Source organism: Ranitomeya variabilis, chromosome 5 (genome assembly GCF_051348905.1).
Source record: "Ranitomeya variabilis isolate aRanVar5 chromosome 5, aRanVar5.hap1, whole genome shotgun sequence".
Taxonomy (NCBI): domain Eukaryota; kingdom Metazoa; phylum Chordata; class Amphibia; order Anura; family Dendrobatidae; genus Ranitomeya; species Ranitomeya variabilis.
Genome location: NC_135236.1, coordinates 597,923,484 through 597,950,603, shown reverse-complemented (window position 1 = coordinate 597,950,603; position 27,120 = coordinate 597,923,484). Strand labels below are relative to the sequence as shown.

The 27,120-nt window shown below is 47.9% G+C and overlaps 1 protein-coding gene across 2 annotated transcripts in view; it reads left to right on the top strand.

The window, feature by feature from the left end:
• Window positions 1-3,353: 3,353 nt before the first annotated feature.
• LOC143776550 (A disintegrin and metalloproteinase with thrombospondin motifs 2-like) overlaps window positions 3,354-27,120 on the top strand; it is a 793,125-nt gene continuing 769,358 nt past the window's right edge. For both annotated transcript variants that reach the window (XM_077266022.1, XM_077266023.1), the window contains exon 1: window positions 3,354-3,708. In XM_077266022.1, the coding sequence (XP_077122137.1) occupies window positions 3,618-3,708 (91 nt within the window). In that variant the 5' untranslated portion in view covers window positions 3,354-3,617. The remainder of the gene's footprint in view (window positions 3,709-27,120) is intronic.

The window sequence follows — 27,120 nt, the reverse complement described above, 5'->3', positions numbered from 1 at the left end:
GACAATCTGACGTTGTCCCAGGAGAAGGCTCAACGTTTCGCTAACCGCCGTCGTTGTGTTGGTCCCCGACTTCGTGTTGGGGATTTGGTTTGGTTGTCTTCTCGTTATGTTCCTATGAAGGTTTCTTCTCCTAAGTTTAAGCCTCGTTTCATTGGTCCTTATAAGATTTCTGAAATTCTCAACCCTGTGTCATTTCGTTTGGTCCTTCCAGCTTCTTTTGCCATCCATAATGTGTTCCATAGGTCATGGTTGCGGAGGTACGTGGCGCCTATGGTTCCCTCCGTTGATCCTCCTACTCCGGTGTTGGTTGAGGGGGAGTTGGAGTATGTGGTGGAAAAAATTTTGGATTCTCGTATTTCGAGACGGAAGCTTCAGTACCTGGTTAAGTGGAAGGGCTATGGTCAGGAGGATAATTCCTGGGTTGTTGCCTCCGATGTCCATGCTGCCGATTTAGTTCATGCCTTTCATTTGGCTCGTCCTGATCGGCCTGGGGGCCCTGGTGAGGGTTCGGTGACCCCTCCTCAAGGGGGGTGTACTGTTGTGAATTCCATTCTCGGACTCCCTCCTGTGGTCATGAATTTGGTTGGTTCTGCTCTTGGACTCCCTCTGGTGGCTTCGAGCGGAACTGCTGGTCACTGAGGTTGGCTTTATCAGCTGCTCTCGTTTATTGCTATGCTGCTTCCCTATTTAACTCCACTCAGATCGTTACTTCATGCCAGCTGTCAATGTTCAGTATTGGTTCAGATCTCTCTTGGACTTCTCTGAGGACCTGTCTACTCCAGCAGAAGCTAAGTCTTTGCTAGTTCATTTGTTGTTACTGCTTCCTGAATTATTTCTTAGTACTGCTAATTTCTAGTCCAGCTTGCTATCATGATATTCCCTTGCTAGCTGGAAGCTCTGGGGTGCAGAGTGGCACCTCCACACCGTGAGTCGGTGTGGGGAGTCTTTTTGCTTACTCTGCGTGGTTTTTGTAGTCTTTTGTGCTGACCGCATAGTTCACTTTTCTATCCTCTGACTATTTAGTGAAATCTGGCCTCCTTTGCTAAAACCTGTTTCATTCCTGTGTTTGTGACTTTCCTCTTAACTCACAGTCAATATATGTGGGGGTCTGCCTTTACCTTTGGGGAATTTCTCTGAGGCAAGGTAAGGCTTCTATTTCTGTCTTTAGGTGTAGTTAGCTCTTAGGCTGTGAAGAGGCGTCTAGGGAGAGTTAGGTACGCTCCACGGCTATTTCTAATGTGTGTTGATAGGATCAGGGTTTGCGGTCAGCAGAGTTCCCACTTACCCAGAGCTAGTCCCGATTTTGAGTTTACTCATCAGGTCATTCCGGGTGCTCCTAACCACCAGGTCCATAACACCTGCCTGTGTCTCGGCCGTGCCTGCCTGCCAGTGTCTCCGCCGTGCCTGCCAGTGTCTCGGCCATGCCTGCCTGCCAGTGTCTCAGTCGTGCCTGCCTGCCAGTGTCTCAGTCGTGCCTGCCTGCCAGTGTCTCAGCCGTGCCTGCCTGTCAGTGTCTCGGCCGTGCCCACCTGCCATTGTCTCAGCCGTGCCCGCCTGCCAGTGTCTCAGCCGTGCCCGCCAGCCAGTGTCTCAGTTGTGCCTGCCAGTGTCTCAGCCGTGCCTGGCTGTCAGTGTCTCGGCCGTGCCCACCTGCCATTGTCTCAGCCGTGCCCGCCTGCCAGTGTCTCAGCCGTGCCCACCTGCCAGTGTCTCAGCCGTGCCCGCCTGCCAGTGTCTCAGTCGTGCCTGCCTGCCAGTGTCTCAGCCGTGCCTGCCTGTCAGTGTCTCGGCCGTGCCCACCTGCCATTGTCTCAGCCGTGCTCGCCTGCCAGTGTCTCAGCCGTGCCCGCCTGCCAGTGTCTCAGCCGTGCCCGCCTGCCAGTGTCTCAGCCGTGCCCGCCTGCCTGTGTTCTGTCCCTCAGGGATCAGCAGCCACAGCCAGACACCACCCTGGAGTAGCACCTGGCAGCTGCCTGCCGCACAAGTCTGACCTCACCATCAGAGGCTCCAGTGAACACCAAGGTAGCTGCTTAGTCACGCCCCTTCCAGGGTAGTCTGGTTTGTGGCACAGTAGGGCCACACCCCCACGCTCGCGCCAACCAGTCAGGGCGCGAGCGTTACAACATCCGCTAATTATTTCAGCAAATTTTACATTCAAAAAGTCAAATGGTGCTCCTTCCTTTCTGAGCCCTGCCGTGTGCCAAAACAGTGGTTTTCCCCACAAATAAGGTATCGAGTGTCGACGTATTCAGGGGAAATTGCACAACAGATTTTGGGGTCCATTTTCTCCTGCTACCCTTGTGGAAATTTTGGGTGTAAGTTAAATTTTTTATGAAAAAAGTTAAATGTTCATTTTTTCCTTCCATATTGCTTCAGTTATTGTGAATAAACTGAAGGGTTAATAAACTTCTTGAATGTGGTTTTGAGCACCTTGAGGAGTGTAGATTTTAGAATGGTGTCACTTTTGGGCATTTTCTGTCATATATGCCCTTCAAAGTGACTTCAAATCTGGTCCCTAAAAAAATGGTATTGTAAATTTTGTTGGGAAAATCAGAAATCACTGGTCAACTCTTAAAGGGAACCTGTCACCCCCAAAATTGACGATGAGCTAAGCCCACCAGCATCAGGGGCTTATCTACAGCATTCTACAGCATACTCGCTCTGACCTGGGGAATCATAGTATCAGGTCACTTTTACCATATAATGAAAATGGTAAATAAAAAAACAACAAACATGTCTGGAATTGCACCATTTTTTGCAAATTCAACTAACTTAGAATTTTATGGTTTTCTCGTTCCTCATCCCACAAAAAAACAAGGGGGGGTGGGAGCGGAAAATGGCCACAGTGTGAAGGGGTTAAACGTAGTAGTCCCACCGTATACTGATCCCGCACCGGCACCGTTCCTCCGATGTTGGCGCCGTGTCCCCTGGGAGTCACATGACATTATGGTGCCACGTGAGCCCTGCAGCCGATCAGTGGTCACTATTCGGCTGCCCTCAGACACTGATTGGTAGCAGCGCTCACGTAGCGTAACGTCACACGAGCCCCGGATGAGTCGACATCGCTGGATCGGCAAGTGTGGGGAGACCAGTATGTGGTGTCTTATTTTACAAAAACGAGGAAAGTCACAGAGATGAAATAATAAAGCGCTGTCAGAAAATGTGGGAGCGAGAAGGGACAAAATCTCTGTCCTTAAAGAGTTAATCCTCGTGCCCCAGAAGGTGAGCAGCGCTGTGCCCGGAGCAGCAGGCCGTGAGGACGCGCTCCCTCCGCGGGCACAGGTGCCAGGCATGAGGCATCACTTGTCCATGTGGCAGCTGATAACTTCCACACTGAGCAATGACAGCGCTGCACCGCACTAGTCACTGCCACATCCACTTGGAGGGGAAATGACAGCAGCCAATCAGCAGACGCTTTACAACTGCCAATCGTGCCCCCGACAGGAGAGCCAATCGCATGGCGGATGACAAGTCAACTTGCGATGAACTGGTGTACAGCTGGAGTTGTCTGCAGACGGAGCTGCCGCTGGTGTGAGTGACACGGCTGTAGCCTGGAGCTCCGACACTCGCATCAGCGCTGGATTCCTGCGCTCAGCCGGCGCCGCAGTCCGGCTGCAATGGAGCCCGTCACTGGGATTCTCACCTGTGCCGCCCTGTGCTGGACGCTCGTTCTGCCGGCCAGTTGTCTGTACATTTCCAGGGACGAAGGTGAGTGGCGCAGCCCTGTGCCCGACTGCGAGGGCTATTCTGCAGAGTGCGGGCGGCAGCAACACTCCGAGCCCCCCGGATTCTAGCCTTGGAAAGTTTCTGTTGCCAAAACTTGGCGGCACTAGTCCTAGCGAGTTGTAGCAACACAGATGCGGCTGATAACGGGGAGGACCGGGGGCTGACATCTTATCGGGCGAGTGCCGGGGGCTGACATCTACCGGGCGAGTGCCAGGGGGCGACATCTACCGGGCGAGTGCCAGGGGCTGACATCCTACCGGGCGAGTGCCAGGGGGCGACATCTACCGGGCGAGTGCCGGGGGCTGACATCCTACCGGGCGAGTGCCGGGGGCTGACATCTTACCGGGCGAGTGCCGGGGGCTGACATCTTACCGGGCGAGTGCCGGGGGCTGACATCTTACCGGGCGAGTGCCGGGGGCTGACATCTTACTGGGGGAGTGCCGGGGGCTGACATCTTACCGGGCGAGTGCCGGGGGGGCTGACATCTTACCGGGGGAGTGCCGGGGGGGCTGACATCTGCCCGGGGGAGTGCCGGGGGGGCTGACATCTGCCCGGGCGAGTGCCGGGGGGGCTGACATCTGCCCGGGCGAGTGCCGGGGGGGCTGACATCTGCCCGGGCGAGTGCCGGGGGGGCTGACATCTGCCCGGGCGAGTGCCGGGGGGGCTGACATCTGCCCGGGCGAGTGCCGGGGGGGCTGACATCTGCCCGGGCGAGTGCCGGGGGGGCTGACATCTGCCCGGGCGAGTGCCGGGGGGGCTGACATCTGCCCGGGCGAGTGCCGGGGGGGCTGACATCTGCCCGGGCGAGTGCCGGGGGGGCTGACATCTGCCCGGGCGAGTGCCGGGGGGGCTGACATCTGCCCGGGCGAGTGCCGGGGGGGGGGCTGACATCTTACCGGGCGAGTGCCGGGGGGGGCTGACATCTTACCGGGCGAGTGCCGGGGGGGGCTGACATCTTACCGGGCGAGTGCCGGGGGGGCTGACATCTGAGTATGCTGGACGTTTTATTAAAAACACACCACCTGACAATGCAGTCATGCAAAGTAATGCTGCTCACAAGTTAACCCTTCAAGTTGGGCCATGCGTGATAACTTGGAGCTGTGTGGAAGTGGCCACTAGCAGAGGGATAAGGGCTAGTGTCCTCTATGAAGACATTACAAGAAGCTGACATCATACAGGCGTGGACAGGTCATGGAAAGGCTTTTTTCCACATGTGGAGAGGAGCATTTTCATCTGTGCTGAGCTGTATTTGGGTCTAGAGAATTATTTGTAGCTGGGTCCAGAGATGCAGTCGTTGTGAAGGTAGCTGGAGCTGGGTCCAGAGATGCAGTCGTTGTGAAGGAAGCTGGAGCTGGGTCCAGAGATGCAGTCGTTGTGAAGGTAGCTGGAGCTGGGTCCAGAGATGCAGTCGTTGTGAAGGTAGCTGGAGCTGGGTCCAGAGATGCAGTCGTTGTGAAGGTAGCTGGAGCTGGGTCCAGAGATGCAGTCGTTGTGAAGGAAGCTGGAGCTGGGTCCAGAGATGCAGTCGTTGTGAAGGAAGCTGGAGCTGGGTCCAGAGATGCAGTCGTTGTGAAGGTAGCTGGAGCTGGGTCCAGAGATGCAGTCGTTGTGAAGGTAGCTGGAGCTGGGTCCAGAGATGCAGTCGTTGTGAAGGTAGCTGGAGCTGGGTCCAGAGATGCAGTCGTTGTGAAGGTAGCTGGAGCTGGGTCCAGAGATGCAGTCGTTGTGAAGGTAGCTGGAGCTGGGTCCAGAGATGCAGTCGTTGTGAAGGTAGCTGGAGCTGGGTCCAGAGATGCAGTCGTTGTGAAGGTAGCTGGAGCTGGGTCCAGAGATGCAGTCGTTGTGAAGGTAGCTGGAGCTGGGTCCAGAGATGCAGTCGTTGTGAAGGTAGCTGGAGCTGGGTCCAGAGATGCAGTCGTTGTGAAGGTAGCTGGAGCTGGGTCCAGAGATGCAGTCGTTGTGAAGGTAGCTGGAGCTGGGTCCAGAGATGCAGTCGTTGTGAAGGTAGCTGGAGCTGGGTCCAGAGATGCAGTCGTTGTGAAGGTAGCTGGAGCTGGGTCCAGAGATGCAGTCGTTGTGAAGGTAGCTGGAGCTGGGTCCAGAGATGCAGTCGTTGTGAAGGTAGCTGGAGCTGGGTCCAGAGATGCAGTCGTTGTGAAGGTAGCTGGAGCTGGGTCCAGAGATGCAGTCGTTGTGAAGGTAGCTGGAGCTGGGTCCAGAGATGCAGTCGTTGTGAAGGTAGCTGGAGCTGGGTCCAGAGATGCAGTCGTTGTGAAGGTAGCTGGAGCTGGGTCCAGAGATGCAGTCGTTGTGAAGGTAGCTGGAGCTGGGTCCAGAGATGCAGTCGTTGTGAAGGTAGCTGGAGCTGGGTCCAGAGATGCAGTCGTTGTGAAGGTAGCTGGAGCTGGGTCCAGAGATGCAGTCGTTGTGAAGGTAGCTGGAGCTGGGTCCAGAGATGCAGTCGTTGTGAAGGTAGCTGGAGCTGGGTCCAGAGATGCAGTCGTTGTGAAGGTAGCTGGAGCTGGGTCCAGAGATGCAGTCGTTGTGAAGGTAGCTGGAGCTGGGTCCAGAGATGCAGTCGTTGTGAAGGTAGCTGGAGCTGGGTCCAGAGATGCAGTCGTTGTGAAGGTAGCTGGAGCTGGGTCCAGAGATGCAGTCGTTGTGAAGGTAGCTGGAGCTGGGTCCAGAGATGCAGTCGTTGTGAAGGTAGCTGGAGCTGGGTCCAGAGATGCAGTCGTTGTGAAGGTAGCTGGAGCTGGGTCCAGAGATGCAGTCGTTGTGAAGGTAGCTGGAGCTGGGTCCAGAGATGCAGTCGTTGTGAAGGTAGCTGGAGCTGGGTCCAGAGGGGCAGTCGTTGTGAAGCAAGCTGGAGTTCGGTCCAGAGGGGCAGTCGTTGTGAAGCAAGCTGGAGTTCGGTCCAGAGGGGCAGTCGTTGTGAAGGAAGCTGGAGTTCGGTCCAGAGGGGCACTCGGTGTGAAGCAAGCTGGAGTTCGGTCCAGAGGGGCACTCGGTGTGAAGCAAGCTGGAGTTCGGTCCAGAGGGGCAGTCGTTGTGAAGCAAGCTGGAGTTCGGTCCAGAGGGGCAGTCGTTGTGAAGCAAGCTGGAGTTCGGTCCAGAGGGGCAGTCGTTGTGAAGGAAGCTGGAGTTCGGTCCAGAGGGGCACTCGGTGTGAAGGATGCTTTAGGGGGGTCCAGAGAGGCACTTGGTGTGAAGGAAGCTGGATCCAGCTCAACCATATCTTCATGTACCTTTCCCCAGTGCATAATCACAGTCCTGCTGAAATAGAGAAGGCCCTTCCCAAAAATATTGCCACAAAGGTGGAAGTATACAGTTGTCCAAAATGTGTTATGCTGAAACTTTGCTATTTTCCCTTCACTGTAACTAAAAAGCCGATGCTGACCCCTGAAAAACAACCCCACGTTATCAATCCTCCTCCACCAGTCAGGCAGATGACATTCTTGTGGTATTTGCAAAACCCATGCTTGTCTATCCGCGTGCTAGGTAGAGAAGTGCGCTTCCTCAGGATTGTACATAACACGTTTCCTTTGCTCCAGTGTACAGTGGCGGAGCGCGTTACTCCACTCCATCTGATGCTTGGCAGAGTAATGATTGCACATTGTGCATCTCCCAATGCCAGTTTGTGCTGATGTTAAAGGGAACCTGTCACCCCCAAAATCGAAGGTGAGCTAAGCCCACCGGCATCAGGGGCTTATCTACAGCATTCTGTAATGCTGTAGATAAGTCCCCGATGTATCCTGAAAGATGAGAAAAAGAGGTTATATTATACTCACCCAGGGGCTGTCCCGATCCGATTCTGATCCGATGGGCATCGCGGTCCGGGGCCTCCCATCTTCTTATGATGACGTCATCTTCTTGTCTTCACGCTCCGGCACCAGGAAAGGTCAGAGAGGCCCAGCGCCTGCGCACTGCAGTACTTTGCTCTGCCCTCAACAGGGCAGACAAAGTACACCTGCGCCGGAGTCGCAGTGTGAAGACAAGAAGAGGACGTCATCCTATGAAGATGGGAGGCCCCGGACCGCGACGCCCATCGAATTGGACCGCCCGCCCAGGTGAGTATAATCTAACCTCTTTTTCTCATCTTTCAGGATACATTGGGGGCTTATCTACAGCATTACAGAATGCTGTAGATAAGCCCCTGATGCCGGTGAGCTTAGCTCACCTTTTGATTTTGGGGGTGACAGGTTCCCTTTAATGGCTTGGGAGGTTATAGTCAGCAGAACGTTGGTAACTTTTATGCACAATGGCCCAGTTCATTATTGCTGTTGCTCCAGTTTTCTGGAGTAATTTGCTCCTTATTCTCCATACTAGATGGTAGCCCGATTCTAACGCATCGGGTATTCTAGAATATGTATGTAGTTTATTTATAAAGATTTTAGAATAATACATTGAATACACAGGATTCAGCTGGCCGCGACCAATTAGCGAAGCGTGGTTCAAATCCCGCGCCAATTCGCGGCCGGACTGCGCCTGTCGCTGATTGTTCGCGGCCGGCCATGTAGTGTATAACAGCCCACGTAGTATATAGCACAGCCACGTAGTATATAGCACGGCCCACGAAGTATATAGCACGGCCCACGTAGTATATAGCACAGCCACGTAGTATATAACACAGCCCACGGAGTATATAGCACAGCCACGGAGTATATAGCACAGCCCACGGAGTGTATAACAGCCCACGCAGTATATAACACAGCCCACGCACGCAGTATATAACACAGGCCAGGTAGTGTATTGCACAGGCCACGTAGTGTATTGCACAGGCCACATAGTATATAGCAATGTGGGCATCATATCCCTGTTAAAGAAAAAAAAAAAGAATTAAAATAAAAAATAGTTATACACTCACCTTTCGTTGGCCCTGGATCCAGGCGAAGCGGTTGCCGACGCTCCTCGCTTGCTCCGGTCCCAAGAGTGCATTGCGGTCTCGCGAGAAGATGACGTAGCCGTCCGTTGCTTGGGATATCTGAAGCGTGTTCTCCGGATATTACGTTGGCTGTGTAGGTCACGTGTGCGTTGAGTGGCTGCCGTGGATGTGGTAACTATGGACTCATTTGTATCATAGGCGGTATGCGCATGCGCTTCTTTACGGCAGCGGTCGCTTTATTTCCGGGGTATTGGCGCTTAATGCATGTCAGTGAGTGTTATATTATGCGATGCATGTCTTTCATTTGCGTATCTTTGCACAGGAGTTGTCTATCATTAATCTGACCAGCACCTTTTCTATTTGCCCTTGGGGATATATATACTATAGCTGGCTAGTACCCAAACACCCCTGGACGAAGCATTTCAGTGCGAAACGCGCGTCGGGTGTGGTGGGCCCCCAGGAGTACTCCATTGGTAAAGATACTGTACTATTGTTTTGTTATATACACTTGTATTAGTATTATATTGTCTACTATTGTTGTTCTTGTTTGTACATGGTCACACAGCACTTTTGTACTTGAAATTGTTATTTATATTTATATACCATATTCTATCTGTGGTTACTACCTGGGTTACCCACTTTCTCTTGCCTGTGCTTGTGGTTATATACCTTTGTGCCGACACCTTTTTTTATAATGTCTAATAAAGATTATGTGGATATTTTATTTGGCCTAATGTGAAGGTGTTTTTTTTGGTGATTCATGGTTATTTACTTCATGGCCCTATGTGGAGGATATATTTAGGTGTTTCCATTAACAGCTGTGACAATATTCATTGCAGAAAGCAAAATTCTACAGAGGTGTATATATCTGATAGTGTAAAGTGCAAGAAACACTAAAGGTACCTTCACACTAAACGACTTTGCAACGATAACGATAGCGATCCGTGACGTTGCAGCGTCCTGGATAGCGATTTCGTTGTGTGACATGCAGCAGCGATCTGGATCCTGCTGTGATATCGCTGGTCGTTGCTGAAAGTCCAGAACTTTATTTGGTCGTCAGATCGGCGTGTATCGTCGTGTTTGACAGCAAAAGCAACGATGCCAGCAATGTTTTACAATGGTAACCAGGGTAAATATCGGGTTACTAAGCGCAGGGCCGCGCCTAGTAACCCGATATTTACCCTGGTTACCATTGTAAATGTAAAAAAAAAAACAGTACATACTCACCTTCTGATGTCCGTCAGGTCCCTGGCCGTCTGCTTCCCGCACTGACTGCAGCGGTCGGCATCGTTGTCGATATCGCTGCAGCGTCGCTTAATGTGACGGTACCTTAACTAAGATGGAGGATTACAGAGCACAATACTATAACAGTGACTGCAATATGACTTGCATAAACAGGCTCTAACATAAACATACAGTCAAGATTACAATTCTCACCGGATTAGCTGAAGGATGGGGATGGTAGTAAGAAGTGAGTAGAAGGAAGAGACACGTGTCTTGTCTGCATAGAGCCTGAGCTTGTCTGAAAACATGTCTCTTCCTTCTCAGAGGAGCAGGGGGCGGTCCCACAAGTACACTGAACTTAAAGGGGAAGACACCTGCATCTGTAAGAATGCTGCCAGATGGTGTTAAACATATTTAAAGATCATACAAGGATAACATATCACCTCTTAATGGTTGTTACAAGTGTCAAACTACCAATACATTCTCTTGCTGAGAATAAATGGGCAGAACACTCCCCGCTTGGCATCATTGGATGCCACTATTAGGTTCTTTGGGGGAAAACAGCAACACAAGCTCTATTACTGGCCTGTGGAACAGTTTGCTCTACCCAAGTTTACACACTCTTGACTTCTACCATGCATATTTTCCCATCCTTGCTGCGGAAAGGTTTGGTGACTAGGCCGAGTGGCCACTGATTACGGTGCGACTGACTGTCTTTCATGAGTACGACATCGCCAGGTTTGATGTTTGGGTGGTCTTTCTGCCACTTCATCCTGGTTTGGTGGGTGGAGAGGTACTGCTTTTTCCATCTGTCCCAAAAAGCATTGTAGACACTTTGTACTTGCCTCCATTGTCATCTGTAGAGGTCTTTGTCGCTGAATTCTCTGAGTGGAGCACTTGGAACACAGGTTTTCTGCGTGAGTAACATGGTTGGGGTGAGAACTTTGGGCTCTCTGGAATCACCGGAAAGTGCTGTCAACTGCCTGGCATTCATGATGGCTGAAACCTCGGCCAAAAACGTAGTCATACTCACGTATGTGAGTCTGGCGCTTGCTTGTAAGAAGATAGGGATAGCACGCAATAACCTAGACTATCATTCTTTCCCAAGCACCTCCCATGTGGGAAGAGTGTGGTTGATTGAAAGTCCTGGTACATCCTTGTTCGCTTAAGTATCTTTCTACGTTAGTAATGTCTAGATTGGAAGGAATTTGGAGTTCTCTCGCTTCTCCAACAAAATGTGTGCCTGTGTCAAAACAAACGTGCTTCACAGGGCCTCTGATCGCGATGAAACGTCAGTGCGTTTATGAAACTTGAAGTGTCCAAAGATTCGATTGCCTCGATATGAACAGCTCTTATGGACAAACAAGTGAATAGAACCACCCAACACTTTGCTTGAACGTAGATCTTCCTAGTGCACCTTTGTAGCCACAGACCAAGGGCCGAATACTTCTAGTCCAACGTTGAAGGGGAATCCGTACTAAATCTGTCAGATGGGAGATTGGCCATCTTCAGATTTTGAAACAAGCCACGAAGTTTGCTACCCGTAATGCAGTTAAAGATGAATGGGCTCACACTTCTCTTTGCTACAACTATCCATAGTCCAGCTGCCTGTAGATTCCCTTCAGTAAACAGATGGCCTTGGTGTCTCACTAAGACATGATGATGCTGAATGAGCAGAGTCGGGACATGATGACGTTCAGGAATTATTACTGGGTGTTTCTCTGAAAATTCTACCTCGGCTTCTTGTAGACGACCTCCTATTCTCAGCAGCCCATCTTGGTCAACAATCAGATCAAGCTTCTTCAACACGCTGTCTCTAGGAACGGGTTGTTCTTTATTGAGATAGGTTTCATTTTGTATAGCATGAAGTATCGCAATCTTTGCTCTTTCTAGGTTGGGAGCTGTAAACGCATGCTCGCAATGATGCCAACCTTTGTAAGGTCGCTGACTTGTTTGTAGTGCTGACTGAGAATTAGCTATATGAAGTAAACAAGATCCTTCAGACGGAACCTGAAAACCCATCTCTTCAGGAAAGCCTACAGCCTACAATAACCGAGCTGCCGTCTCACCACCGCCAGAGCCCACCCCTACCTTCTGTATCTTCCCCACTATCCCATAAAATGTAAGTCCGCAAGGACAGGGTTCTCTCCCCTCTGTACCAGTGTGTCACTGTAAACCTGTTTACTGTAAATGATAGCTATAACCCTGTATGTAACCCCTTTCTCATGTACAGCACCATGGAATTAATGGTGCTATATAAATAAATAATAATAACAAGTGATGGCTCGAACGAGTGACTTCCAGGTTGAGAACCTGCTGAACCGATGGGATTTGAGGTGATGATTTAAGGTCACTGTGCGTAGAACAGACACCTGAGGAGAGTTTTTCATCAACATCTGGATCCACTAGTTCAAACATATCAGGCTTGATGATGTGGGGTGTCGAACGGTACAAGGATGCGGGACCTGTGAACCATATAGTCTCCTTAAGATGACTTGGTACGATGGATCTAGTTGCATGGTCCGCAGGATTGTGGTGTGTAGACACGTAATGCCACTGATTAGGGCAAGTGGATCTCCTGATCCTCAGCACCCGATCGTTAACGTAGACATAGAAACGTCGAGATTCATTGCAAATATACCCTAGTACCACTTTGCTGTCTGTGTAGAATTCGACATCTTTGATCTCCAGATTCATTCCATCTGAGAAGTTCAGCCAACTCAACGGCGAGGACTGCAGCACAGAGTTCCAGTCTGGGTATCGTGTGTTTGCGGAGTGGCACCAGTTTTGTCTGGCTCGTGATGAACCCGATATGGCATTGTTCGTTCACGTCTATAGTTTTGAAGTACACTACCGCTGCGATCGCTTTGACTGATGCGTCACAGAAGATACAAAGTCTTTGTGTTTTGACTTCTGTGGATAGCACAGGAGCATACGGTCGTTTCACACGAAGGTCGGTCAAGGCTTCGAGAGACTTCCTCCACTCTGCCCACAGGTCTGCTTTTTTCTGATGGAAGCGGATCATCCCAATCAGATGTCTTGTGGGTGAAGCCTCTTAGCATCATTTTTCCTTGGATGGTTACAGGCATTACAAATCCCACGTGGTCGTACAAACTGTTTACAAAAGAAAGGACGCCTCTGCTCGTGAAGGGTTTCTCGTCTTTGCTGATCTGGAAGGTGAATGCATCCGCCTTTAAATCCCAAAGAAAACCAAAACTCCACTTCATGGGAAGAGAGTCGGTGCTTAGGTCCAGGTCTTTTAGATCACTTGAATAGTCTTGAGAGGGAAAGGCTTCCAATAATTCTCGGCTGTTGGAGGCAATCTTGTGCAACCTCAAGTTAGACAGAGCAAGTATTTCTTGAGCCCTTTTTAGGAGACTGATTGCAGCCTCGTTTGTTGGTGTGGATTTCAAACAGTCGTTTACATAGAAGTCCTCTTCTATGAAGGATCTAACATCCGACTCTTACTTTTCTTCACCCTCTTTGGCGGAATTTCAGAGACTGTAGATAGCAACTACAGGGGAAGGGCTGTTACCAAAGATGTGTACCTTCATCTGGTAATCTGCGATGTCTTTATCAGGGTCATTTTCGTGGTACCACAAGAACCTCAAGTAGTTTCTGTGTTCCCCTTTGACAAGAAAGCAGTGGAACATCTTTTGTATGTCGGCCATAAATGCCACCGTATTCCCGCGGAAGCAGAGTAGTACTTCTAGAATTCTTTTATTGAGGTCTGGGCCCGACAGTAGGACATCATTTTACATCTGGCGCTTGAGTCCAATACCACTCTTATCTGGCCTGGCTTCTTAGGATGATACACACCGAAAATGGGTATTAGTGATGAGCGAATAAACTCGTTACTCGAGATTTCTCGAGCATGCTCGAGGGTCCTCCGAGTATTTTTTTTTTTTTTTTTTTTAGTGCTTGGAGATTTAGTTTTTCATGCCACAGCTGAATGATTTACATCTGTTTAGGCAGCATAACTACATGTGGGGATTCCCTAGCAACCAGGCTACCCCCACATGTACTTATTCTGGCTAACAGATGTAAATCATTCAGCTGCGACAAGAAAAACTAAATCTCCGAGCACTAAAAAATAGTCTGAGGACCCCCGAGCATGCTTATCACTAGTAAGTATCAACACTCCTTGGAGTCCCGAAGTGCAGGTGCAATCTCTGCGTGGTCATTCTGGAATATCCCAAAGAAATGTTCTTTTGTCTCAGGTGGCTTCTGAAGCTTGTATTTGAGGGAGATGAATCGACTATAAACAAGTTCTGTTGTTGGGTAGGTGTAGTCTCCGAGGTCTGAATGGTAGAGATGCAACCCAACTGTTTGACTTATCCTTCACTATTTTTAGATCGATGATATCCAAGAACATTCTGTCTTCTATAGACATCACTGCCTTGTCTTCCTTTGTCCTGTGGAAAACTGTATACCCTATGTGATCTTGTTCACCCTCACAAGCGTGGTCTTCACTGAAAGGGACTGCGAAAGGGCAAGGCAGGGGAGTACAGCTCAGCAATTCCTTTACCAACAAACTACTCTGACATGGCTGGAAGAGAGATGGACGTCCATTTTCTAGTGTGCTGGTGAGACTACTGTTGACTAAGGTCAGCTTGTGTGCTCCTCCTAGACAGACATCTCCTATAATGACCCATCCAAGATCGAGTCTCTGTGCATGTGGAGTGTTTGAGAAGCCATTAATATATTCTCTAGTCTTATTGACTCGTAGTATGTCTCTTCTAAGGAGTAAAGCTATTGGAGCTTCTGGGTCCAACTCTGGTATCAGATGGGCTATAAGCCTCAGATGGGGGTGATGTGCTGCTACCTCCGGTGAAGGTATCTTGGACCTGTTGTCAAGAATCTGGTTGCACTCCAGTATAGTCGGTAGCGGTAAGCAGGTCTGGCCATCTATGGACTCCACTTTGTATCCGGTTGCTTTCCTTCCCGCTGTCTCAACGGTACCTGCACACGTCTTAAAGGATAGGGAGAACTGGGGATTCCAATGCTGAAGCTGTGGAAGAAAATGGACTTGGCTAGAGATCTGTTGCACTGATAATCCAGGATTGCATATACAACCCCTGGCAAAAATTATGGAATCACCGACCTTGGAGGATGTTCATTCAGTTGTTTAATTTTGTATAAAAAAAAAAAGTAGATCAGACATGGCTCAAAACTAAAGTCATTTCAAATGACAACTTTCTGGCTTTAAGAAACACTAAAAGAAATCAAGAACAAAACATGTGGTAGTCCGTAATGGTTACGTTTTTTCAACCAAGCATAGGATAAAAATTATGGAATCACTCAGTTATGAGGAAAAAATTATGGAATCATGACAAACAAACAAAAAAAACACTCCAAAACATCACTAGTATTTTGCACCACCTCTGGCTTTTATAACAGCTTGCAGTCTCTGAGGCATGGACTTAATGAGTGTCAAACAGTACTCTTCATCAATCTTGCTCAAACTTTGTCTTATTGCTGTTGCCTAATCAGCTTTGCAGGTTCGAGCCTTGTCATGGACCATTTTCTTCAACTTCCACCAAAGATTTTCAATTGGATTGAGATCCGGACTATTTGCACACCATGACATTGACCTTTTTTGTCTTTTTTCAAGGAACGTTTTCACAGTTTTTGCTCTATGGCAGGAAGCATTATCATCTTGAAAAATGATTTCATCATCCCCATACATCCTTTCTATTGATGGGATAAGAAAAGTGTCCAAAATATTAACATAAACGTGTGCATTTATTGAAGATATGACAGCCATCTCCCCAGTGCCTTTACCTGACATGCAGCCCCATATCATCAATGACTGTGGGAATTTGCATGTTGTCTTCAGGCAGTCATCTTTATAAACCTCATTGGAACGGCACCAAACAAAAGTTCCAGCATCATCACCTTGCCCAACGCAGATTTGCGATTCATCACTGAATATGATTTTCATCCAGTCATCCACAGTCTAAGATTGCTTTTCCGCAGCCCATTGTAACCTTGTATTTTTCTGTTTAGGTGTTAATGATGACTTTCGTTTAGCTTTTCTGTATGTAAATCTCATTTCCTTTAGGCAGATTCTTACAGTTCGGTCACAGATGTTGACTTCAGTTTCCACCCATTCGTTCCTCATTTGTTTTGTTGTGTATTTCCTGTTTTGGAGACATATTGCTTTAAGTTTCTGATCTTGACACTTTGCTGTCTTCCTTGGTCTACCAGTATGTTTGCCTTTTAACAACCTTCCCATGTTTGTATTTGGTCCAGATTTTGGACACAGCTGACTGTGAACAACCAACATCTTTTGCAACATTGCGTGATGGCTTACCCTCTTTTAAGAGTTTGATAACCCTCTCCTTTGTTTCAATTGACATCTCTCCTGTTGGAGCCATGATTCGTGTCAGTCCACTTGGTGCAACAGCTCTCCAAGGTGTGATCACTCCTTTTTAGATGCAGACTAACGAGCAGATCTAATTTAATGCAGGTGTTATTTTTGGGTATGAAAATTTACAGGGTGATTCCATAATTTTTTCCTCAGAATTGAGTGATTCCATAATTTTTGCCAGGGGTTGTATCTTGATCACCTTGTCCCTATGGCCTGCTGGATAGACTCTGGCAAGGCAGATTTTTTAACAGGACCTTCTAACTGTAAGCCCTCTACAGATCTCTTTACATTGAGAGGTGACCACAGGGGTGTCTACACCAGTGTCCTTCTGCTTTCCTTCGCGCTCCTCTGCTTGTGCTTGTGACAACACTTGGGGGGGGGGGGGGCGGTGGACCAGGGTGCAAAGCTGTATTGTAGTCCATGCTGCCGCATTTCAAGCTGGCTTCACGGTTCCTGGCGAAGTTCAATGTCATAGCACAGCATTTGAAGCAGGTGTTGTTTTCTTTTGAGGAAACCTTTCCGATCTTCTAAAGACTTCTCCCTTAAGGCTCCGCATTTTAGTAGAGGATGTGGTTTTCGATATAGAGGACACTGCGTACTGACTTCTGAAGGGGACTTACTCGCCTTCTGAGGAGGACCTGTGGAAGTAATGCTAGTTTTGTGGGCTGCCACTGGTGTTCTGCTAGGTTGGACATGAGGGGCAGTGGGACATGACAGTGAAATTAAAGCTAGGGTAATTTCTGATTTTAACTTGTTGGGTGACAAAATCTATGAACGCTGTAAAAGGAGTGAATGGTACATTGAGTCTGCTTATACCGTGAACCATATGTGACCCACTTTTCTTGTAGGTTGTAAGTTTTTGAACAATCGGGTTGACACCCCTGGCAGTGTCCAAGAATGCCAAGCAGGGCTAATCTCCTTCCGCCTGAGCAACCTGTAGCTCTACTAACAAATCACTTAGATCTCTGAGCTTTTGGTAACCCTTAGACACTATTTTAGGAAAATCGTCAATTCTCTTATAAAAAGCGTTTTCTATAGGTTCTAGTGACCCATAACATTCAAGTCTTTCCCACACTTTACGTAGACCTGTGTGTGGATGCTTTATATTAATGTCTCTGATTCTTTTGGAGTGTTCAGAAGACTTGCTTCCAAGCCACTTTACCAGGAGGTCTAACTCCTTGCTACAAGAAAGATCCAAACCTCTGATGGCATTCTGGAATGAGGCTCGCCATTGCCTATAGTTCTCAGCATGATCAGTGAACTTTACAAGTTCCTGTGTGACCAGCTCCAGGTGAGCAAAGAACTTTGCAAAGTCCATGGTGGCTTGGTTAGTGCTGATACGAGCCGGTGTGTTGTTGTCACGTTGAGTGTGTGGTGTATCATCATACCTGTTAGGCTACTTTCACATTTGCGTTTGGAGCCACTGCGGAGGGCTGTGGACTTCCTCCGTGAAGCCCCGCCCTCCGCCGCTAGCTCCGCCTACTTCTGCATGCGGCCGGCATGCGACCTGGGTACCTATATTTAACATTAGGTACGCAGGTCGTGCCGCAGTATGCGGATGCTGCCGCATGCGTCGTTTTGACGATGCGGAAAAAAAAAAAATTGCTACGAGCTGCGTCGTACGCTGGTGTCCGCATCGTCAAAACGACGCATGCGGCAGCATCCGCATACTGCGGCACGACCTGCGTACCTAATGTTAAATATAGGTACCCAGGTCGCATGCCGGCCGCATGCAGAAGTAGGCGGAGCTAGCGGCGGGGGGCGGGGCTTCACGGAGGAAGTCCACAGCCCTCCGCAGCGGCTCCAAACGCAAATGTGAAAGTAGCCTTAGACACTTCGGGTAGTCTGTATAATACCTTCCTGATGAGAAAGGTGTCCCTTTATGGCGGGATGGAAGTTGTACCTTCTGTTTGCTAGAACGGTAGCTGTGGAAAGCGTCTCCGTGTTATATACTTTCTTGTTTGCAGTAGTGCAGTTCGATGTTGGATCGCTGGCAATCTGCACAGTCTGATTGATGTAGTGCATCAGCGCTGTTATCTATTTTGGGATGCTGGTGGATGTACTCTGAGACATGCTGTGCTGGATCCTGCTGGTCTAGCTCTGGTCCAAGAATGTTGCTGCGTTTCCCATAATCGGGATACTCCTCTGCTTCCAAGTACTCTGCCTTCGCTATTTCAGCCGCTGTCTTTGTCTGTGGCAAGTCTTTCTAGAGACACTTGCAGATGCTCATTCTGCTTCTTGCTCTGCCTGCAATCGTGCGGTTTCAGCTTGCAAGCGTGCAGTTTCTGCACATAGGAGAGCCTTTTTTGATTCTAAATCTACTTGTCTCAACTTTAATTGCATCTCTTGTGCAGCAAAGGAGGACCTTGCTTTGGCCGTGTCGGCTTCAGCGCGAACGACAGCAGCATGCTCCTTAATTGAAGACTTGTTAGAGCTCGTTCATGATCTCGTCTTGTGAAGATGCTCATCTTACAGACAGTGTGCTTGGCTGCAGACTGCTGGGTACTTCAGTGTGGCCCTGAGTCTATGTATAAACAGACTTTATCCGGCCGGGAATGGTGTTGCGCTTGCTGGAGGGCTTCACTCTCGTTACTTGTGACTGTATGGCGGTTGCTGTGATACCTGTATGCAATGCAGTGTGGGTGATAGCTGTCCTCTACAGTCCAATCCATTATTGCTTGTGACTAGTGTTGAGCATTCCGATGCTGCAAGTATCGGGTATCGGCCGATACTTGCTGTATCGGAATTCCGATACCGGGATTCCGATACTCTTGTGGTATCGGGTATCGCAACAACATTAATGTTAAAATGTGTAAAAGAGAGAATTAAAATAAAAAATATCGCTATACTCACCTCTCCGACGCAGCCGGGACTTCAGCGAGGGAACCGGCAGCGTTGTTTGTTTAAAATTCGCGCTATTACTTGGTTACGTGAATTCCCGGCTTGTGATTGGTCAGGTCGGCCATGTTGCCGGGACGCGGACCAATCACAGCAAGCCGTGACGAAATTACGTCACGGCTTGCTGTGATTGGTCCGCGTCCCGGCAATATGGCCGCCCTGACCAATCACAAGCCGTGACGTCACTGGAGGCTGGACACGCGCCCATTTTAAAATGAGCGCGTCCAGCCTCCCGGCTTGTGATTGGTTGACCGCGGCGCAACCAATCACAAGCCGTGACGTCACGGGAGGCTGGACACGCGCCCATTTTAAAATGAGCGCGTGTCCAGCCTCCCGTGACGTCACGGCTTGTGATTGGTCCGCGTCCCGGCAATATGGCCGCCCTGACCAATCACAAGCCGTGACGTCACGGGAGGCTGGACACGCGCCCATTTTAAAATGAGCGCGTGTCCAGCCTCCCGTGACGTCACGGCTTGTGATTGGTCAGGGCGGCCATATTGCCGGGACGCGGACCAATCACAGCAAGCCGTGACGTAATTTCGTCACGGCTTGCTGTGATTGGTCCGCGTCCCGGCAACATGGCCGACCTGACCAATCACAAGCCGGGAATTCACGTAACCAAGTAATAGCGCGAATTTTAAACAAACAACGCTGCCGGTTCCCTCGCTGAGGTCCCGGCTGCGTCGGACAGGTGAGTATAGCGATATTTTTTATTTTAATTCTTTCTTTTACACATTTATATGGTTCCCAGGGCCTGAAGGAGAGTTTCCTCTCCTTCAGACCCTGGGAACCATCAGGGATACCGTCCGATACATGAGTCCCATTGACTTGTATCGGTATCGGATTGGATCCGATATTTTGCCGGTATCGGCCGATACTTTCCGATACCGATACTTTCAAGTATCGGACGGTATCGCTCAACACTACTTGTGACTAGCATCCGTTTTACTGTTCTGCTTTCTTCCACATCTGGGGCTATGTGGATTCCAGTATACAACTAAATCTAATTCACATTCCAAATAAAAAGACTATAAGGTGTTCAGTAATCTATGGTTTATTGGTGTGATGATATGAAGATGAATATGTGTGGTAAAACTATAAGAATACAAATAGTATCAGTCAATAGTGGGCACATCACAGAAACCAGCAGCAATGATAATACAATACAGAAGTGTACACTGAATAAATTAATCCTAAACATCTGTGACAATATTCATTGCAGAAAGCACAATTCTACACAGAGGTATATATCTAAAACAAGCAACCCTGACAATGTACAGTGCAAGAAACACTTAAATAGAGGATTACTGAGCACAATACACCTCTACTAACACAATACTATAACAGTGACTGCAACATGACTCTAACATAAGCATACAGTCAAGACAACAATTCTCACCAGATTAGCTGAAGGATGGAGATAGTAGTAAGAAGTGAGCAGAAGGAGGAGACACGTGTCTTGTCTGCATAGAGTCTGGGCTTGTCTAAAAATATGTCAAATTCTCAGAGGAGCAGGGGGCGGTCCCACAAGTACACTGAACTTAAAGGGGAAGACACCTGCATCTGTAAGAATGCTGCCAGATGGTGTTAAACATATTTAAAGATCATACAAGGATAACATATCACCTCTTAATGGTTGTTACAAGTGTCAAACTACCAATACATTCTCTTGCTGAGCATAAATGGGCAGAACACTCCCCGCTTGGCATCATCGGATGCCACTATTAGGATATTTTGGGAAAACAGCAGCACGAGCTCTGTACTGGCCTGAGGAACAGTTCGTTCTGCCCAAGTTTATACACTCTTGACTTCTACCTTGCATACTTTCCCATCCTTGCTGGGGAAAGTTTTGTTGACTAGGCAGAGTAGCCACTCATTACGGTGCAACTGACTGTCTTTCATGAGTACGACATCCCCAGATTTGATGTTTGGGTGGTCTTTTTGCCACTTTGTCTTGGTTTGTAGGGTGGAGAGGTACTGCTTTTTCCTTCTGTCCCAAAAAGCATTGGAAACGCTTTGTACTTGCCTCCATTGTCGTCTGTAGAGGCCTTTCTCGCTGAATTCTCAGTGGAGCACTTGGAACACAGGTTTTCTGCGTGAGTAACATGGTAGGGGTGAGATCTGTGGGGTGTCAGGAATCACCAGAAAGTGCTGTCAACTGCCTGGCATTCATGCATAGAGTCCGGGCTTGTCTGAAGACATGTCTCCTTCTCAGAGGACCAGGAGGCGGTCCCACAAGCACACTGATCTTTAAAGGGGAAGACACACCTGCATCTGTAAGAATGCTACCAGATTGTGTTAAACATCATCTATATATATAATTGTCTAAGGGTTTTTCTGTCTGTCTGTCCTGGAAATCCCACGTCTCTGGTCGAGGCCGCCGGGCCTCGACCAATCAGCGACGGGCACAGCATGGCGACGATGATGTCATAATGGAAATCCCGCATCTCTGATTGGTTGAGGCCTGCGGGCACAGTATCGACGTAGATGTCATAATGGTTGCCATGGCGACGATGTCATAAAGGTTGCCTCGACCAATCAGCGACGGGCACAGTCTGCCGCGAATTCTGGAATCATCATTGTCCATATACTACGGGGACATGCATATTCTAGAATACCCGATGCGTTAGAATCGGGCCACAGTCTAGTAAAAAGATAACTGTTCTGTCCCCACACGAGGCGAATGGAGGTGTGGTTGACTAATACGTGTTGTGAGAGAGATTCGTACCTTCAGTTTTCCTCGATGTGAGACAGACAGGACCAGTGCTGTTCAGCGTCCGGAGAGATGATGCACACCAGGGATTGTGCAATCCAGACTTGTTTATTTGGAAATCTGGACATACAGCGTAGGATGGTATACAGTAACTTCTCCAGAGTTAAGCCAGGTACAGCAAGTATATTAGTGACAGCGAGTGAGCAGCAAGAGGTCGAAAGACTGATGCCTTCCTAAGCCCGGTTCAAGCGTGTCCTCTCACAACAGCAAGTAAACTGAAAATGAAATGGCTGCCAGAGGAAGAGAAGACTTGACCCCTGAACCGGAAGTGGAAGACATGCCCACAAGAATTAATGAATAACAAGATGCCATACGAAAAAAAGGCCTTTGGGTGGCAGCAGAGTAAAATATAGCAACATACATAGAAAAATACAATACATAGAAACTGAAGAACATAACTTACATGGAACAGCACAATAACATATCACCTCTTAAGGGTTGTAACAAGTGTCAAATTACCAATACCTTCCCTTACTGATCATAAATGGGCAAAACACATGCCCACGTGCAGTTTGAGTGTCAGGTTCCCTTTAAGAGACAATTTGAGAGCAATGTAATCAGAGTACAGAGTTTGTAGTCTTAGTATCGAAACCTAAGGGCCTGAACATTGTCATCAGATGAACCATTGTATTCTAGAATTCCAGCACAGTAGTGTGTTTAAAGGGAACCCATCAGCTGATTCGTGCTGCCCACACCACGCACTGCGCGAATCGAAGCCTTTCTGTACAATTGCAAATGCTCTGCAACTCCTGAAAACATCTAGTTAGAGGATGTGGCTGGACCTATAGATAGAGATGACTAGTTCGACACTGCCTCTGGACCGCTTTACCCAGCGCTGGTTGATTAACTTCTATCATTTTGGGAAAGACCTTTCAATTGCTATTATGGCATGAAGAGAAGCTGCATCTTCAAACTGTAAAAACTTGTCATTTACCAGTTCAATGCCCTTTGCTGTAGTTTGGGCAGCATGAATCAAGCAACAGGTTCACTTTAACTTTATTTTTTTATAAAAAAATAAATAAAAAGGTCTAGTTGTCCTATATGGGCTCATTGGCAGCTTTAGTGAGGATCTTTCAGCTCTACTGACATGTTTGTTTATAACATGCTTGTATGCCCTTTTCTTTTTTTTTTTTTATTATTTATTTTAAATTTTCAAAGTAACAGAAGATAGAAATAGATACACGGAACATAAAGTTCAGGAGGACTAGTAAAACACAATGACGAAGCTGAATAATCAAGTTCGTGAGACCGTAACCGGGAGAGTCCAGGAATCCTGAGAGTGAGTTTACCAAATATCCATGGTAGAGGGTTTTGTATGCCCTTTTCTTAGTACTTTGTATTGCGCCATTTCTCCATTACTCCTCCTAGACATGTAAGATAGTGGTGACCATGTCCGTGTTCAGGGACACCCCATATCGACAAAGGGGAAAATTTAATTAAGGAGGCTGGCATGGGACTGCTGGACCTGGGATTCACTAGGCAAGCGTGATTGCCTGGGTCCAGTACCTGCATTGCCGCTGCTTCCATCCACTAACTCCAGGGTTGGGATTCACTAGGTTTTCAACAGGTTCACTGCCTGTTGTGAGGAATGCGTTCCTCTGCCGGGTTCCTTGGACAATGTTTTCTACTCCAGTAATCAGATCTAACAATTGCCGAGTCTGGGTTTCATGTGCTATAGACCTTTTTAGAACTGACAAGTAATGTGATACTGCTACAGTTAATATAAATATTCACATGATGTGTCCACTGCTACAAAATATGTATTACATAACGGAGGGGGTGAGAGAAGGCACAAAAGAATGTGAATATATGAATTAATATGGAACATGTTTATACTGTGTTTAAAAGCATTAATTATGTTATTTTTATTTTACTCACATGATGGCACATAGCCCTGGCCTATGGACACCAGAGTGCAGACATTTGTTGACTGTGAAAGAGAAAATCAAAGGTTGGCTGTCGTCACCTATGTAATCTGTTATGATCCGGTGACTTTGGAGCCGCATGAACTTTCTCTGGAGTAGGTGGAAACTGTACTGACCGCAAAACCTGAACTAACACCACAACTAGAAGTAGCCGTGGGGTGTGCCTAACAAACCCTAGACACCTCGACACAGCCGGAGGACTAAATACCCCTATAGATGGAAATAGGAATACTACCTTGACTGTGAGTAGGAGAGGAAAGACACACGCAGGCAGAAAACAGGATTCAGCAAAAGAGGCCACTCTAGCTAAATAGGGAAAGATAGGACAGAATACTAAGCGGTCAGTATTAAAACCCTTCCAAAAATATCCACAGCAGATAATACAAAAAGTTCCACAATCTAACTAAAGACATGGAATGTATATCTGCCACTCCAGAGAATCCAACAAGACTGAGAAAAAACTGACACAATCTAGTCTTCATTCCATGACGTCCTCTTCTGGTCTTCATACCGCGGCTCCGACGCAGGTGTACTTTGTCTACCCTGTTGAGGGCAGAGCAAAGTACTGCAGTGCGCAGGCGCTGGAAAGGTCAGGGAGGCTCAGTGCCTGCGCACTGCAGTACTTTGCTCAGCCCTCAACAGGGCAGACAAAGTACGCTTGCGCCGGAGCCGCGGCGTGAAGATCAAAAGAGGACGTCATGGAGTGAAGATAGGAGGCGCAAGAGCGGACCTGAGACACCCATCGGACCGGACCGCAGCGGAACCACCCCTGGGTGAGTATAATATAACCTCTTTTTCTCCTCTTTCAGGTAACATCGGGGACTTATCTACAGCATTACAGAAAACTGTAGATAAGCCCCTGATGATGGTGGGCTTACCTCATCATCGATTTTGGGGGTGACAGGTTCCCTTTAAGAGAGGAGGAGGTGGGGCAGTGTTTCTTTCACACAGGACCCTGTAGGTTTGGATTTTCTTTTCCCTTAATAATGAAGACCTTAATTTAAAAACTGCATTTTGTGCTTACTTGTGTTTTCTTTGTCTAATATTTTAAATTTTAACCAAAAGCCAAGGAGAAAATTCTGACCCAATATTTTAACATTCCAAGTAGAAACATAACAAGTAACCAAAGAAACACTACCTGAAAATATACTGATTGACAACTTTGTAAAACCAAAATATTTTATTATAACACAAAAAGACACTAACCAAGACAATACACAAAAAATCTCATAGAGGCACAAGATATTGTTAGCCAAATAAGGCTATGCAAGGGACAAGTTGTATATTCAAAATATATTGGTGTTAATGCCCCAGCATATTTTTATATGTAAACATGAACTACGGCAAGAAATCACATAAGAAGGGGGAGAGCCACTGCTTTAGTGCAAATTTAAGGGGACTTTTTGTCCAAATATAAAGTGCATAATCTTTTTAGCAATTACTGCCACTATACAGTGAAAAGGGAGCAGTGCCCATGCAAAATTAATATACAGGTTCCCCATCAAAAGTCATTAATAAAGTGCATAGTGCATATAGTTATTCTTACCGGTGCTCATGTTGCTATGCCAGTGCCTCGTGTTTACACTCCAACGCGCGTTTCGCAGCACGTAGCTTCCTCAGGGAGTGATTTGTTTGGTGATCTGGAACATTTAAGTGTGACAAAAATGGGAAATCAGGAAGGGGCAAACACTTTTTCACACATCTGTATTCTTTGAGACACACATGCATACTTACATAGGTTGAAAAAACACCTAGGTCTATCAAGTTCAACCTTTCTCCACAATTTGTACTTATTTTGTCACTGTCATCTATAATCCGAAATGTTATGTATACTGAGGAAATTGTCCAGCCCTTTGTTAAATGCTGTCAGTGTCTGCCAGTAGGGTTGAGCGAAACGGATCGGTCATTTTCATAAGTCGAAGACTTTTGGCAAAGTCGGGTTTCATGAAACCCGACCCAATCCCAGCGTGGGATCGGCCATGCGGTACACGATCTTCGTGCCAAAGTCGCGTTTCATATGACGCTTAAAGCGCCATTTTTCAGCCAATGAAGGTGCACGCAGAGTGTGGGCAGCGTGATGACACAGGTCCTGGTCCCCACCATCTTAGAGAAGGGCATGGCAGTGATTGGCTTGCTTTCTGCGGCGTCACAGGGGCTATAAAGGGGCGTTCCCGCCGACCGCCATCTTACTGCTGCTGATCTGAGCGTAGGGAGAGGATGCTGTCGCTTCGTCAGAAGCATGGATAGCGTTAGGCAGGGTAAATTGACCCTAAGGGTATGTGCACACGTTGCGGATTTCTTGCAGAAATTTCCTGAAGAAAACCGGAAATTTTCTGCAAGAAATCCGCATTTTTTTTTTGCGTTTTTTTTTTCCCTTTTTTTCGCATTTTTTTAGCATTCTGCAAGCGTAATTAGCTTGCAGAATGCTAAAGTTTTCCAAGCGATCTGTAGCATCGCTTGGAAAACTGACTGACAGGTTGGTCACACTTGTCAAACATAGCGTTTGACAAGTGTGACCAACTTTTTACTATACCCATTTGTTAGGGCAGCACGGTGGCGCAGTGGTTAGCACTGCAGCCTTGCAGCGCTGGGGTCCTGGGTTCAAATCCCACCAAGGACACTATCTGCAAAGAGTTTGTATGTTCTCTCCGTGTTTGCGTGGGTTTCCTCCGGGTACTCCGGTTTCCTCCCACATTCCAAAGACATACTGTTAGGGAATTTAGATTGTGAGCCCCAACGGGGACAGCAATGATAATATGTGCAACCTGTAAAGCGCTGCGGAATATGTTAGCGCTATATAAAAAATAAAGATTATTATTATTATTATTATGCAGCATCTATAGTAAAAGATAGAATGTTTAAAAATAATAAAAAAAATAAAAAAATGCTTATACTCACCCAGACATCTCCTCACCGGCGTCCGTTCCTCTTCCTATAGCTAGTGTGTGCGCACAGGACCTTCCGTGACGTCACGGTCACGTGAGCGGTCACATGACCGCTCACGACCAATCACAGGACAGTGACGTCATCGGCAGGTCTTTCACCGCACACCAGCTACAGGAACCGAAGCGACAGCGTGCAGTGGAGGCGGGAAGACATCGAGGGTGAGTATAGGACTATTATTTATTTTAATTCTTATTTTTTGACCACTTATATGGTGCCCAGTGCGTGGAGGAGAGTCTCCTCTCCTCCACCCTGGGTACCAACCGCACATAATCTGCTTACTTCCCGCATCGTGGGCACAGCCCCGTGCGGGAAGTAAGCAGATCAATGGACTCCTAGGTGTGCGGAATCCCCTGCAATTCCGCATTTTAAT